Raw genomic sequence first — 15,953 nt, 5'->3', positions numbered from 1 at the left:
CAAGATTTTTTTTTTTTTATTGCACACAATCAACTGAAAACAGCACAAAAACATTACTCATCGGAAAAATCTATCTTGTCACTTGTTTGTGCAGTGTGATAGAAAGCATGGTGGACAAAGTCTCAGTGAGCACTTTACTTTCTCAGTGTCTCTCAGTTGAATACATCAGCTCAGCCTTGAATTCTTCCTTTGTGAATGTAAATGTTTAGTTTTTATGGAAGTGTCAGTTGTGGTCTGAGGCATGAAGGTAGCTGGTTCTCTGTAATTCCCTCTGTTTCTGTTGAACCTCTTACCTTAGGAACATTTAATGGGATTTTTTTCAAAATTTGGTGCAAATTTGTGGTCAAAGCGCAATGTCACTTTTATCCTTATAAAACATTTTTTGATGTACAGTCCTGTGATAAAGAAAGTTTTCATGGGACTCTATTCAGTCCTGTAAGAAACTAAGTACACCCTTACTGCTTCCATAGGAATTAAGAAGATAAGTAGCAGCCAGGTGCTGCTAATTGTTTAATGCTAATCATCAAGTGTGAGTCCCTCAATAAAAGCAGAAGTTTGGGCAGTTTGCTGGCCTGTAGCGTTCAGCTGTGTGTTAACACAATGCCAAAATCTTCAAAAGAATGGCCATCCCAGCAAAAAAATAAATAAAAAATCAAGAGCTACAGACTCTCAGACTCTACAAGAAACCCAAACAGCATAGCAGCGCAGACACCTCATACCAACTGTCAGCACGGTGGTGGAGCGGTGATGATTTGGGCTTGTTTTGCAGCCACAGGACCTGGGTATCTTGCAGTCATTGAGTTGACCATCCTCTTTATACCAAAGTATTCTAGAGTAAAATGTGAGGACACCTGTCCAGCAGCTAAAGCTTGGGTGAAACTGGATCATGCAACAGGACAATGATCCCAAGCACAGCAGCAAATCTACAACAGAAAGGCTGAAAAATAAAATAATCAAGGTGTTGCAGTCAAAGACCGGACCTCAACCAGATTGAAAAGCTGTGGTGGTAGAGAAAATGATTGCTTCAAGTTATTGCTGCTAAAGTTGGATCTATAAGCTACTGAATTGTGGGACTGCATAGAGTACTGTAAAAACTTTCTTTTTCAAACACCTGTAACCTTATAATTCACAAATTATTAAGAACATTTTGTTGGAGGCATACAAGCACAGTATGTTAGCTTTGCTTGATATTATTGAAAATGTGTGAATACATGATCTGAAGTTATAGCTCTGTATCTGTGACAAAACGGAATATCATGAAAGCTGAACCTAGGGCGGAACATTTTCATCTGCACAGGTGTAACTAAGAAAGTGAAGCAGATATAGGAAACAGTTACTGGACAACAAATATCTGTGCATTACAAGTTTAAAATGTACACTAAGACACAGAGCACATCTCAGCCAGCTTGCTTTTCTTTCTCCTCTTCTTCACAGGGGACACCTGTTGGGAAACTGGTGCCCTTTGAGCATCATGTTTGAAATTCCTCCCACGGCTCCTCTTCTGTCTTTTGTATCCCTCGTTGTTTGTTCCCAGCTGTAAGTCCCGGGGCAGATTATCAATGAGCTCGTAGAGGGTGAAGATGCTGAAGCAGATTTCATCGTAGGCTGTTTTGGTACCGCACTCAAACAGGCAGGCAAAGGCCACAGCAGCTGGGGCTCCAGGTGAGGTTGACAGCTCTACGTAGGCCAGGTCAGAGTAGGCACTCGGGCCCTCGTAGATCACCCAGGGGCCACGCCAGCTGTCTGGATCACGAGGGAAAAGGCTGAGGAACAAGCCCAGGTCTTTCCGTGCTGTGGTCCATGTTGGGTGGGAGTATACTACCCAGGTGGGTGTAAGGAAATCTGGAGGGGCTTTATGAGGAGGTGGCAAGGAGCTAGTGGGAACACAAGCGATGTTGCTGGAGTTGTTTGCTGACACTGAAGAGGATACAGAGCTGGTGCTCAACTTGGTATGATTGGACTCTGGAATGCAGGATGTCCAATGTCTGGACAGGCGTGCAGGTTGCTGTAAGTGATTGTTAAGACTATGACATCGATTTAACGGAGCAGGAAATCCAATAATGCTCCCATGACAACCATTTCGAGGCTCCACCAACCGCTGCACCAGCTGCCCCTCCTGAAACACGGCTCCGTCATCCAGACTGAGGGCCTGCACTCTGTAGCCGAGAGGGCTGCGAGCGTTACAGTACAGCACATTAGTCCCATCCTCTTCATCCACAGACACCATCTGACACTCCACGCTCTCTGGCCCTGGTACTGCCTCTCCAAAGCGCCAGGTTCTCCCGTGGGTGTCGCTGTGAAAACAGAAGGAGTGGGAAGCGGTCTGGCAGAGCTGCCCGAAGCACTCTTTGCATTCGATGTGGTAGGCATAGGCAGGAATGAGTAGACGGCCTGACTTCAGCTGAATGCCGTGGCCCGGGCCGAGAGCGAATGTGGCCCATTCTGTTAGAAAGGAAGCAAATAAAAAACTATTAGGACTGTGTGGCCCTTCCTTGGGTCGGTTGGTTGGAAACTAGGAAGCAAAAGGAGACATTTTAAATGTAACTGAATATAAGACCACAAGCACTTCTGATTTCCACCATAGTCTCCTTTTTGTAGACAGTGGAGGTTTGTTTTCAGGTGGATGTTTCCTTTATGAATGTGCCTGACCTTTAATAGTGTCTCCTATGACCCTCTTGGTGAGGTCAGTGACTGGACTCCAGGTGTCGCCATCATCAGTGCTGGAGACGTAGCACAGTCGGGTCACGTTCTTCCCTGTCACCAGCTGGTAGGACTCCGAGGTGTGACCCAGAACAGCGATGAAGAACAGAAAGAGAGTACCTGTGAACTCATCATAGACCGGGCACGGGTTCATGGATCGGTGGCCAGGCAGGAAAGCAGTGCCCAGAACACGGATGTCCTCCCACTGCAGAAAAAGGAAGATACAGAAGAATGGCCAGTTCACTCAAATTAAAAAACAATAATTTACATAAGCACCCCAAGCAGAGAAGCCCAGGCCTCCCTCTCCCCAGCCACCTCCTCCAGCTTATCCGGGGGGGAAACACCAAGGTGTTTCCAGGCCAGCCGAGAGGTATAATCTCTCCAGCGTGTCCTTTAGTTAAGTTACAGTATTTAAATGTGCACCTTATCTTTTACTACTAGAAGTTTTAATTTTACAGCCTTGAGTCAGTGAGCAGTGAACATCACTGACCTCCACATAGTTCCTGTAGAAAGTGCCTTTCCTCACGACCAGCAGGTGAGCCTGAGAGTCGGACGGGCTGAGTCTCTCCTCACAGAAGGCCAGAAAGGATCTAGAGCGGGACAGGTAGAGCAAAGCTGGGACTCTGTACGTCACTCCGTTCGCCTCCTTGTGGTAAAGCACAGATCTCGCTGGGAGATAGGGTGACCTCATTCTCTCTGCTGTGTGAATATTTTCAGGCACATCCAAATCGTCTGAAATGGAGAGAAGCAGCTTCACTGGACAAGCAGGCATGCAGTGTTTCCAGTAGTTCTTAGTGGGAAGTACGTGCTCAGAAGGCCAAGAACAAATGTAAAGGAAGATAAATTCAGATATGCATGAAGCCTATAAGCAAACACAGGCACACGGTTCACTCGCGAGGTAAGTTACCAGTAGAGCAAACAAGTAAAAGGGAGATGTTGAAAACTTTAGGTTTTTAAAGCTATTCAAATGCTTATGAATGAGTATTTCAAAGCAAAATTATTTTCTGGCCTGTCTAAATCAACTTTAATTCAAAAATGCTGTGTCAGAATCTGCCAGGAGTAGCCTTTTGAGTCATTATCTTATGAAACAATAGCTGGAAAGAGTCCAGTGGTAGCAGAAAACAGTTCATTTGTCACTAATGTGAATTCTGTTTGCCATCTCGACCATGACCACAGTAAAAAATGCACCGTCTTCTCCCTGGAAATCATCAAACCACAAACTGATAGGTACAAGATATTTTAATACGCAGCATTTTTGGTCATTGTGGAGAAACTATTCAGAAAAATACATTTTCATTCAAGCACAATGTGCTAAATATGAATCCAGGTCTAAAATATGCTGCTTACCTCATACCTCACACACTGCAACAGTACAAAGCTTATTTAAAGACTAAATAGGACAACAGTCCACTGTGTTACACCACATGGAAGAGTTGTTTAACTGACAAAAAGTCTGTGTTTGACCAGACCTCTAACTGAAACAACCTGACGACGAGGTCAGCATCACGTTTCATCAGCACATTTTCTGCTTCCTAATGCAATCCTCTCACTGTAACAGCTCTGCGAGGAAGGAACTCTCTAATGCACAGGTCATGAGCAGGAAAAGGTACAATTTGCAGAGTACTTACATTAACAATCCTCTGTGAGGGCTCCTGCAGCTTTGTCAGGGTGTACACTATGTCTCACTACTTGAATGAGGGGGTGACAATGTAATGTGTGTGTGTGTGTGTGTGTGTGTGTGTGTGTGTGTGTGTGTAGTTATGTGTGTTTTTGGGGGTGAGGGTCTGAAAGCTCTGGCCTCCCCACTCTGTTTCCTATTCAGTGCAAAATGCTGCTCACTGACCCAGAAATGGCCCACACTCATCAGATCTACAGCTTTGGATGAATCAGCGAAGAGCAGCCAATGAAGGCCGGGCGGGGGACACGCTGAACAATGATCTGATGAACTGCCTCCTCTCTGCTTTTCTTTTCCATGTTCTGCAGAATGTGTAGGATCTGATGTGTTGCTGTTTCCTGTGTAAAGCGCAGCAGCTCTGCAGGCTTGCACAGCTCATTTGATCTGCTCAAGAAAATTTTGTATTCAAACTCTCTGTTGTGCATCACTTTGTACTAGCAAACTAATTTAAAGGTTGCTATTCTGTGAGATTTTCACAATGATGACTACTGATCTTATGATTGGCTTCTTTTATTTCAAACTGTTTTGTCAGTGATGAAAAGAAAGTACACCCTCTGTCAATTCTAAGGTTTTACATATCAGGACATAACAAAAATTAATTTGGTCCTTAGCAAGTCTTAAAATTAGGTAAAAACAACCTCAGAGGAACTGCAAAACATGACCAAAAGAATGCCAAAAGCTAAGTACACCCTTACTGCCCCAGTTGGAAATAAGGCGGAAATAAGATGGTAAGTAGCAGCCAGGAGCTGCCAATCATCAAGAAGAGTGAGCACCTCACCACATCAGCAATAATCTCAGAGAAGCAACTGCTGGTGCCTCTTCTCTCTACAAAGAACATGACAGCATGACTTTGGTTTGCCAAGTTGCATCTGAACAAACACTTCTTTGGACAAACAAGACCAAAGTCAAGATGTTTGTCCATAAACCAGAGCACCACGTTTGGAGAAAACCAAACACAGCATATCAGCACAAACACCTCATACCAACTGTACATGCTGCCCAAATCATCACCCCTCCGGAGGGGTGATGATTTGGGCTTGTTTTACAGCCAAAGGCTAGACCTCAATCTGACTGAATGAATACCTGCAAACCACAACGGTGTGAGAGACCGATAAAGTCATCCAGAAAATGATTGTTTCAAGTTATTGGTGCTAAAGGTGGTTCTACAGACTACTCAGTCATGAGGTGTACTTTCACACACTGATGCTTTATAGTTTAGTTTTTGTAAAATAAATAATATTTTATTTATAATATAATATAATATAATATAATATAATATAATATAATATAATATAATATAATATAATATAATATAAAAAACACTGTATAATATGTTCTGTAACCTCTGACTTGATAGAGGGTGTACTTTCTTTTATTACGACTACATCACTGAAGAAACAAAACAAAAAGCTGCAGTCGACCACAAAGCTTGACGAAGATTAAAAAAAAACAAAAAAAAACAAAAACAAAAAAAACAGAAGAAGAAACAGAAACAAAAAAATATGACAACCTGACAATAATTTCACTTATAGATGGTTTTGAGAGCTTTTTCATGACGTGGATGTCAGTGGCACATATTGTTACAATTGGCTTTGTAATATATTATCACTAATAAATATTATGAACTAGACTACTACTGAACCCTGAGTCTTGTTTCCAGACAATAATTCGCTCCAATTTTACACAGAGAAAAACAAAATGTATAATTTATGTAATATATATTAACACAGAGATAGTGTTAAATATAGAATAGAAATATATAATAGTAAAAAAAAAAAAAAGAAAAAAAAAGCTAATGTGGGCGACCTGATGTCGCCTGGCAGGCTAAATTCAGGGTTAGTTCCGAGTAGCTCTACGTGACGGCATCAACAGGCGCCTCCGCCTCACATGGCAGCCTGCTGGAGTTTTAAAGGTTCTCTGGGAGGTAGCTCATTTCTCTGAGGTACCAGAGAAGCTGCACCGCTGTTATAAATCACTTTAAATCACTACCGTGTTTATTTTCGCCGTCAAAGCGTCAGCTGGACAGGAGGTTAAAGATTAGCGCCTGAGCTAGCAGGTCAGCACAGTTTGGTTTGAAGCTCATTATTCTGATTATTCTGCTGTAATTACCACATTTAACGGCTCAGCTTTTGTATGCGAGTGAAATACAACTTCAGGAGATAGAAATTCACCCCGGCCGCGTTTTGGTTCAGTGTTTTTGGACATGAGTCATCAGTTGTGTTTGCTATCAAAATAAATACGACTTGGTTCAGAGTGGGGACTCGTAGTAGGAGCCTAAATACAAATGTTATTTTTAATCAGTCTGGTTATTCTGCAAAGCAAGCAAGACCCACAAACTGAGAGTTTCTGCCGTCTAATCATGTTTTTATTTATTTAGTTTTACTTAGTATAAATATGAATTATCAGGATTAATGGTTCGTTTACTCAACTGCTGGTCAGATTAAGACAGAAGATGCACAGATGTTTGTCAAACCAGAGGCATTGCCGTTACTGCATTTGGATCCACTCTGAGCCAGGGAAAACACGCGTTTAACATTGTTATTCTTGAAGGAAATGCTGTGAGTTAGCATTTAATTAAGTACACATAGCTCAAAATAGGTTTAATAACCAGGCTATTAATAAAGCCAACATTTATTAGGTTTTTAATATTCAGTTTGTGTCTTAAGTTTGTTTATAGTGCTGTGAAAAAGTATCTGCCCCATTCCTAAGCGCACTTTTTTTTTTTTTGCATATTTCTCACATTCGTTTCAAATCAAACAAATGTTAATATTAAATACTGATAAGCTGCGTAAATACAAAATGCGGTTTTTAAATGATGATTTCATTTATTAAGGGACCAAAGCTATTGAAACCTACCTGGCCCTCTGTGAAAAAGTAACCGCCGCTAAACCTAATAACTAGTTATGCCATCCTTGGCATCAAGAACTGCAGTCAAGCATTTGTGATAACTGACAATGAGTCTTTTACATTGCTGTGGAGGAATTTTGGCGCACTTTTCCTTGCAGAATTGTCGTAATCCGCCACATTGGAGGGTTTTCAGATGAATGGCTTGTTTAAGGTCATGCCAAAACATCTCAATCTGATTTAAGTCCAGACTTTGACTAGGCCACTCCAGAACTTTGATTTAGTTTTCTTTGAGTCATTCAGAGGTGGACTTGCTGGTGTGTCTGATCATTGTCCTGCTGCATAACCCGAGTGAGTTTAAGCTTCAGGGCACGAAATGATGGCCGAACATTCTCTGTAAGGATTTTCTGGTAGAGAGCAAAATTCACGGCTCCATCAATTACAGCAAGTCATCCTGAAGCAGCAAAGCAGCCCCAGGCCATCACACTACCCACCACTACGTTTTACTGTTGTATGATGCTCTTTTTCTGAAATGCTGTTAGTTTTATGTAAGATGTAACGGAACTCAACCTTTCAAAAAGTTCAGCTTTTGTCTCGTCAGTCCACAGAATATTTTCACAAACGTCTTGGGGATCATCAAGATGTTATTTTGGCAAATGTGAGACGAGCCTTTGTGTTCTTTTTGGTCAGCAGTGGGTTTTCAGCTTGGAACTTCCCCGTGGATGCCATTTTTGCCCAGTCTCTTTCTTATTGTTGAATCATGAACTCTGACCTTAACTGAGGCAAGTGAGGGCCTGCAGTTCTTTAGATGTTGTTCTGGATTCTGTTGTGACATCCTGGATGAGTCGGTGATGCGCTCTTTGAGTAATTTTGGTCAGCCGACCACTCCTGGGAAGGTTCACCACTGTTCCAAGTTTTTTCCATTTGTGGATAATGGCTCTCACTGTGGTTCACTGGAGACCCAAAGCCTTCGAAATGGCTTTGTAATCCTTTCCATACTGATAGATGTCAATGATTTATTTGATTATTTTTATCTAATATTAAAATTTTGTTTGACGATCTGAAATGTGTGACAAATATGCAAAATAAGAAAATCCTTTTCCACAGCATTCTATATAGAAAACAGTATCCATTAAGAGGGTGGGTAGACTTGGTGTACAAATACAAACATGCCCTTTTCTTCTCGTTATCTTAATTCATAGGGGTCAGCATGGCTAGACGGTGGTCTGAGGGCCACTCCACGTCCATTCTGTGTGTGGGGGTGTCTGCAGGCCCTGAAGCTCTCATCGCTTCAGGCTCTGAGGGTGGCGAGATCACAGTGTGGAGCCAGGAGGGTACCATCGTAGGCCGCCTCACTCTCTCTGGTGAGGAGGACAGCACAAGTGTTGTGTTCTCACCTGCAGCTCCAAGCCAGCTGTATGTGTCACATGGGATGCAGTCAGTGTCCTTGACCCCAGGAACCTGAAGGGCCCCATAGAGGAGTTTCAGGCTGCAGGGGAGGAGGAGATCAATGCTTTAGCGTTGAATGAGACAGGTTCAGCCCTGGCAGTGGCCGATGACTCCGGGGCTGTGCGGGTACTGGAGCTTCCTGGGGGGAAAGCATGCAGGACTCTGCGCAGACACACCAACATCTGCTCCTCTATTGCTTTCCGGCCTCACAGGCCCAATAACCTGGTATCTGTCGGACTGGACATGCAGGTGAGATAACTTTTAAACTGCTTTATTTCCTGTTACCCAGCATTTCTTTCCTGATATTACCTCTGGTGGTTCCTCAGGTGATGCTTGGGGTCTACAGAAGACCCGCCCTCTATGGACCCTCAATCTTCAGGATGTGGCAGAGGAGGAAGGGGACCATCAGCAGCGCCCTGGTCAGCTCTTCAAACCCACCACTGGCCCACTGCGTTTCTGTGTCGAGCTGTGGAACCATTTTGGGGTGCGCAGCAGAGGACGGCCGGGTACACCTGATGAGGATCGGCAGCGGCTCGAAACTGGAGCAGCACGGAGCATTCAAAGCCACAGCCAGGGAGGCCTCACAAGCCCACTTTGTTAACTTCCTTCCCCACCCATACTGGCTCATCACTGGTGGAAATGACAGCCAGGTTGCCTTATGGGACCTCAGTAAGCACCAAGTGGTGGCTCCAGAGGGGAGAAATCAAAAGACAGTGCCCCAACGAAGGAAGGGCAAGAGCAAGACAAAGAAAAAGGAACAGTCCCAGAATAAAACAAAGACTGAGATGCAGAAAGACGAGGCTGAGGGGGGCGATGAAGCAGCAGCAGCAGGAGGAGGAAGTGCAGAGGAGGTGACGGAGGATAAGTTGGGCCCAAACTAAGCATCAGCCACGGGGACAAGGTGAACTGGCTGTGCCCTGCTGTGCTGAAAGGAGAACCAAGTGTGATAGTTGCAGATCAGAGTTCCAGTCTGACTGTCTACTCTCTGTCTTAACTGGACACGCAACAGCTTTACAGCTTATGCTTCTCACAGTGGTACACTTTGTGAACTTGCCTAATTTTTTGATTTGCTTTCTTAAAGTGTGAATTGTGTGACTGGTTTTAATTGTACAGCAGCAAACATCAGAAAAATGTGCATGAGAGTTCCCAGTATAATAACTGGGTCCTTAATTATTTTGGAGTCTCATTTACTACAGACTTCAGTTATTTGAGGTTTTGTGTGTGTGGCTGTAATAAAAAAAGTCTCTCTTTAATATGCTTTTTGTCTCTGAATAGATTTATGTTTTCATAAACAAGTTCTTCCTTTTTCTGGACTGTAATTGTGCCACATCTGACAAAAGAAATCTGCATTTCATGTTTTACTGAGTTTTTACGGAGCCATCCCAATCCAAAGCAGGTGGCCACCAGAAATTAAAGCACAGTAAATGAAAGCTGGCCCCAAAGACATTAGAAAAAAATTACCCCAAACAGGCACACATGCATCTGAAACTGCTGCCACATGAGGAGTGCTGTTTTTGAAATGGATGTTAAATAAAAAAACAAAAAACAAAAAACATCCCAGCAAAACAGAAATTGAGATTTTCTGGAGTACATGTTAATGATTAAATTGTTTTGCTGCTTATGAATCACCACAGGCTGAATCTGTGATACACTGCTCAAAATAAATAAATGAAGGGAACGCTCGATCGTCACGGTATAAACTTCAGGGATCTGATCAGTCTGTCCAGTAAGGAAGCATAAAGCACTGTGAATCCATTTCATCTGATCACTGTTCCTCCTGAGTGAAGCTGCAAGGAGCAGAGGTAGCGAAGTTTGGCAGGTTTAAATACCTGGGATCAAGATGGAACTGGCAGGCAGAGGAAAAGAGAAAGTCCTGAACTGCATTTATTGACATCACACAAAGACACACCTCATCAAGCATCAAAAACTTTAGTTTGAGTTTCTAAAAGAAACCAGAGAACTACAAACACGAAATTTCACTCTTACGCCAACAAAACATTCGGATACATTCATTGCAAATGTTCTGTATCATGCAGCACTTCCAAACATTCTTTTGCAGAAAAGCAACACATTTCATAACAGTACAAGAACGAAAAGGCATGCCTGTCTGCATGAGAAAAGCTTAAGGAAATCCACCGGTGAAATGTTTGACAATATTTCTTCTAGTTTAACCTAATTTTTTTACGCTGTGCATCATCTAAATAGACCAAACAAAAGCCTTTTAAAGTGGATTTTTCACCGAGTAAGCAGGATCGTTTCACAGCACTGCAGAGAAACTCGTTTCCATAATGTCCACGATCACTATTCAATTTCCCCGGATGCCTTCCACCGTTTAAATCCTTTCATGTGTTGCACACATAGGCTTGTGTTTTAAGTGAAGTTAACAGGCAAGAGGTGCTTCTCATCCCTTCTCTGATTACTGAGAGGTGCAGGCGATGTTGGCGAGGTCTCACATTTGAGGTTTGTGCCTTTAAGGCAAAGTGTGCACCGAGTTGCTGATGTTTACAGTTTAGCCAGGCTCTTCTCCAGCATCTCGATATCTGCGTCCCCATCTTCACCCTTGGTGCCGCGGGCGCTGCACTCCACGAACTCCACTTTCACGGGCAGCTGGCTGAACTCAAAGTCTTTACCTTTTTTGCCCAGATACATGCTGCTGCCCACAGAGCCGTCCTGAGAGCTCAGTGCAGCTGAGCGAGTCACTCTCAAGGTGTTCCTGCAAGAAAGGAAGACGGCGTTGAAGAATACTCATGTGGTTGCTGTTTGATAGCTCTACAGGGTTCATTTTAGATTCAAGATTTAGCCATGTTTCATATCTCTGATGTAGCCACACAGACTAAGGGTATGTGTCCAAAGGTTTGGAAACTGGAAATTGGGTACCCTCTTAAAACAGGATGCTTGAATGGTGAGAAAATGTGTTGATTGGTCTCTAAGACACCACTTCTTTTAGGTAATTATGTCATGTTGTGTTTGTTATCCGCACTCTCCTCTTTTCTCTCACCCACCAACCAGTCGTAGCTGATGGCTGCTCCTCCCTGAGTATAGTTCTCTTAAAAGGAGTCCTTCCTCATCACAGTGGCCAAAAGCTTTCTCACAGGAGATCCTTGGCTCGTCGAGGGTTCCTCTAATATTGTAGGGTCTTTACCTTACAGTAGAAAACTCGACTCTTTTTGTGAACTAATGCTATAAAAATACAACTGGACTGAATCAACAGGTGTCTAGATTTCAAACATTTCTTATATTATTGTTTCCAGACACCCCTGATGTGAACGAAGTAGCATAAAACTCAGCTTTATACAAACGAGGAGCTGGCAACTCGCAACTAGAGAGCATTACACAACTGGTAACATAGACAATGAATGGAATATGTGGAGTGCGCGTTATTTTTGAAAGTCATGCGTGCTTACTCCAGAGGAAGGCTTTAATGAGGAGACACTACCAAGCAACACTATGGGAAATTTAGGATCCAGGTGTTTTGTGAGGCTCGGCCCGCTCCAGGGACCAATTTAAGCACCATTCACCCCCTGGTGCTAGCATGTAAACTGATAACCCATGTGGACTAATACAAACGCACACTGGTGAAAGCTGTAATTGCACGCAGAAGACATCGACTGTGATCAGATCAGCAGGACTGCATCACACTCGGACAAGAGGAACAGCTCGTATTATAATGATGCTTCTGAATATTCAGTGTGACCATATGCTTAGCTGGAAGATCACCCAATGCCTCTTGCTGCTAAGCCAACCAGCAAAAGCTACTAGCAGTAACACGATAATGAGGACCCGGTTTAGCAGCAGGCTTGTCACGGGGCAGATAACACATCACAGACGACGTTACACACATGTCCCACAGTCTGCACTAACAACTGGACTCAGCTGGACAACACATTCAGAACAAACAATACTGGCTTCTCAGCTGAAATATTAATAAAACGCGACAAAATTAATACACAAAAACAGGGGAGGAGAAAGAAATTAAAGTCAAACGTGGCAACAAGATAATAAATCATAGCTGCATTGTGATGCTCCAAAAAACAAGTATAAGCAGACAAGACAACAATGCAGTTACTTACAGCTCCTTTTCCAGCTGCTGCTGAATCAGTTTAGCAGATTTTGCCATGGTGATGTCTACAAAATAAAGACAACAGTAAATAACCTGGGTGTATTCAGAATAAGCAGTGAAGGCTCTCAATAAACAACAGATATCAGGATATTCCTACCTCAGAATGAGACTGCACACTTAGTGAGCTGCTATTAGATTTACGTGACAGAAATCTACAGATCTTTGTGTTATTTCTATTTAAATATCAGGGAAAACCCAACGAGCAAAACTGATTAAAAGTTTCCAGTGACTCTCAAAAAAAAACCCTTTGAGGGGTTGCTGAACCTTGTTTGTTGCAGGCCACCACGAGAGCCGGGGCATTTCTGGAGATCACGGCGTCTGTCAACAACACGTACAGGAACTCCGCCACGTCTCTCACTTCCTTCTGGAAGATTGCGCTGTCCAATACAAACACAATGGCTCTGAAAAAGAGGAGAGGGTGATCAAGAGTGATGAGAAGACAAATCCATAAGGATGAAAGGCACAGATGTAAATACGCAGCGGGGTACACTCGGTTTGATGGTTGTGCATCTTGCAAATGATGGAATGTGGAGAGATTGGAGGCTAGATTTATGTAATGACTGTATATTTAAAAAAAAAAAATGGACCTATCATCTTACTCTGAAAAGCAAAACAAGTGTGTGTGTGTGTCTTAAACCTGCATTCTTTTTAATGCTCGGAAACCATCCAATGTGGCTGATTTAAAACAATTGTGCAAAGAGGAGTGGGCCAAAATTCCTTCCCAGTGACGTGAAAGACTCATTGCCAGTTATCACAAACACTTGATTGCAGTTCTTGCTGACAAGAGTGGCACAACCAGCTGTTAGGTTAAGGGGGCAAATACTTCTGGGTTTGATATAAATGAAATCATCACTTAAAAACTGCACTGTGCATTTACTCTGGTTACCTTTGTTTGATGATCTGAAACATTTAAGTGTAACAAACACACTATACTGTCAAAAGTATTCAGTCATCTGCCTTCACATGCATATGAACTTGAGTAACACCCCATTCTTAATCCACAGGGTTTAATAGGATGTCACCCTTTGCAGCTATACCAGCTTCAACTCTTCTGGGAAGGCTTTCCATAAGGTTTACGAGTGTGTTTATGGGAATTTGTGACCATTCTTCCAAACGCACATTTGTGAGGTCAGGCACAGATGTTGGACATGAAGGCCTGGCTCGCAGTCTCCACTCTAATTCATGATAAAGGTGTTTGATTGGGTTGAAGTCAGGACTCTGTGCAAGTTCTTCCACACCAAACTTGCTCATCCATGTCTTTATGGACCTGCTTTGTGCACTGATGCGAAGTCATGTTGGAACAGGAAGGGGCCATCCTCAAACTGTTCCCACAAAACTGGGAGAATGAAATTGTCCGAAACGTCTTGGTATGCTGAAGCATTAAGAGTTCATTTCACTGGAACTAAGGGGCCGAGCCCAACACCTGAAAAACAACCCCACACCATAATCCCCCCTCCACCAAACTTTCCACTTGGCACAATGCAGTCAGACAAGTACTGTTCTCCTGGCAACTGCCAAACCAAGACTCATCCATCAGCTTGCCAGACAGAGAAGCGTGATTCATCACTCCAGAGAACACATCTCCACTGCTCTAGTGTCCAGTGGTGGCGTGCTTTATACCGCTGCATCCGATGCTTTGCATTGTGCTTGGTGATGTAAGGCTTGGATGCAGCTGCTCGGCCATGGAAAGCCATTCCATACCGCTCACAGTTGACTGTGGAAAATTTAGAAGCAAGGAAATTTCACGCCTGGACTTGTTGCACAGGTGGCATTCTATCACGGAATTCACTGAGCTCCTGAGTGTGACTCTTTCACAAATCTTTATAGAAGCAGCCTGTATGCCTAGGTGCTAGGTCCATCTTTTACATACAGTCTGTGCTCAATTCCACATAAGGTCAGGAACTGCAGTTTTCTCAGCAGACCATTTCATTCTGTGGAAGCAGTCTGCATTATTCCATTCACGTGCCAGAGGTTTACATGTACATATCACAAGTTATCCTGCTCTCACCTGGCTGCAGACTTGAACTTCTCCAGGTACTGGGGACGAAGGCTGTCATGGCCCGGCAGGTCTATGAGAGTCCAGGTGCTGCCCTGCACACAGGATGGAGCAAACAGAGGTGTAAATTACACTCTGGCACGACTTACTTCTGTCCAATAGCAACCTTTAACTCACCCTGTCATTTTTGGCTTTGTATGGAGCACTGCTGTCAGTGATGGAGGTCTGTGTCCGCTTGAACTTTCCAGAGAGCAGCTGCCAACACATGAAATCCACACAAACAAAAACAAAACCCATGAGCTGCAGTGCACCCTTGTGAAAGTCAGCGTGGCGTGGGTGTCCAGGTCCAGCCTCAGTATGTACTCACCCGGCTGAAGAGCAGGGTTTTTCCGGAGTCACACAGTCCCACCAGCAGCACGGCGCTGCGCACTGTCTTACTGGTGAGGAAATACTTGAGAAAAACTGAAAACACAAAGCAGGAGGCCCATTCAGCGACTTCTTCTCAGCGTATCAAAAACACTCTATGCTCAATAACCGAAAACATACGTAAGCCTAAATTTGAACGACTTCCTGTACAACCAATAGCTGTTGTTAGCTTGTTAGCTTGCTATTTAAGTAAAGTATCTGAACCATACATTAAGTTATTAAACCAGGATAAGATGTTACATATCAACGTTAAAGCCCTGCTCACAGATCCAGTTTACCACAGACCCCACGCTTTGTGGCTAACGGAGCTGAGCTACACACTGGGCCTAGCCTGCTAGCCCGGTAAGCTGCCGTCTTACCGCAGGTGATAACGACCACCGCCAAAGCGACGATGGCTCCGATCACAAAGACCGGATCCTGCTCTTCCAGCTGCTGCCGGAGCGACTCGATGTAAGGCTCAAACGGGGACCCTGCCACTTCCACGTCTGCCTTCTCTCCCATGTTTCCACCAGTGCTGTGTGGCTCCATCAGTCCGTTCAAGCTCCTCTGATATGGGCCACGTTTCCTTTGCGCTGAAGCCTGTAAGGCAGCCGGAGTGACCAGCAGGGGGCGCTGCCGCTCAGGAATTCTCTGTCCGGATTACAGACCGTGTGTTAAAGAAATCACCTGGAGTACTGGAAGCAGTTAAAGGCTCCCCACATAGCAGCCACAAAAGTAAATGATAGTTTCATGTCACGTTTACT

At 43.7% G+C, this 15,953-nt stretch overlaps 3 protein-coding genes across 3 annotated transcripts; 1 reads left to right on the top strand and 2 right to left on the bottom strand.

Moving 5' to 3' along the window:
* Positions 1-734: 734 nt before the first annotated feature.
* On the bottom strand, positions 735-3,400 carry neu4 (sialidase 4). The gene is made up of 3 exons (XM_030743979.1): positions 3,191-3,400; positions 2,650-2,905; positions 735-2,442 (listed from the first exon to the last, which is right to left on the bottom strand). Exons 1-3 carry the CDS (start codon positions 3,389-3,391, stop codon positions 1,379-1,381), a joined length of 1,521 nt encoding a protein of 506 aa, XP_030599839.1. The 5' UTR covers positions 3,392-3,400; the 3' UTR covers positions 735-1,378.
* A 2,855-nt stretch (positions 3,401-6,255) lies between these two features.
* On the top strand, positions 6,256-9,890 carry wdr53 (WD repeat domain 53). The gene is given in 6 exon segments (XM_030745234.1): positions 6,256-6,431; positions 8,422-8,646; positions 8,649-8,922; positions 8,999-9,098; positions 9,100-9,532; positions 9,535-9,890. Coding segments are annotated over 5 exon segments (1,152 nt in total). The 5' UTR covers positions 6,256-6,431; positions 8,422-8,429; the 3' UTR covers positions 9,663-9,890.
* Positions 9,891-10,178: 288 nt separating this feature from the next.
* On the bottom strand, positions 10,179-15,812 carry srprb (SRP receptor subunit beta). The gene is made up of 7 exons (XM_030745233.1): positions 15,570-15,812; positions 15,152-15,246; positions 14,962-15,039; positions 14,797-14,879; positions 13,053-13,189; positions 12,739-12,793; positions 10,179-11,381 (listed from the first exon to the last, which is right to left on the bottom strand). Exons 1-7 carry the CDS (start codon positions 15,736-15,738, stop codon positions 11,171-11,173), a joined length of 828 nt encoding a protein of 275 aa, XP_030601093.1. The 5' UTR covers positions 15,739-15,812; the 3' UTR covers positions 10,179-11,170.
* Between the last annotated feature and the right edge of the window lie 141 nt (positions 15,813-15,953).

The sequence above is a fragment of the Archocentrus centrarchus genome, chromosome 13 (assembly GCF_007364275.1).
Source record: "Archocentrus centrarchus isolate MPI-CPG fArcCen1 chromosome 13, fArcCen1, whole genome shotgun sequence".
Lineage (NCBI taxonomy): Eukaryota > Metazoa > Chordata > Actinopteri > Cichliformes > Cichlidae > Archocentrus > Archocentrus centrarchus.
This window is presented reverse-complemented; position numbering and strand designations above follow the sequence as displayed.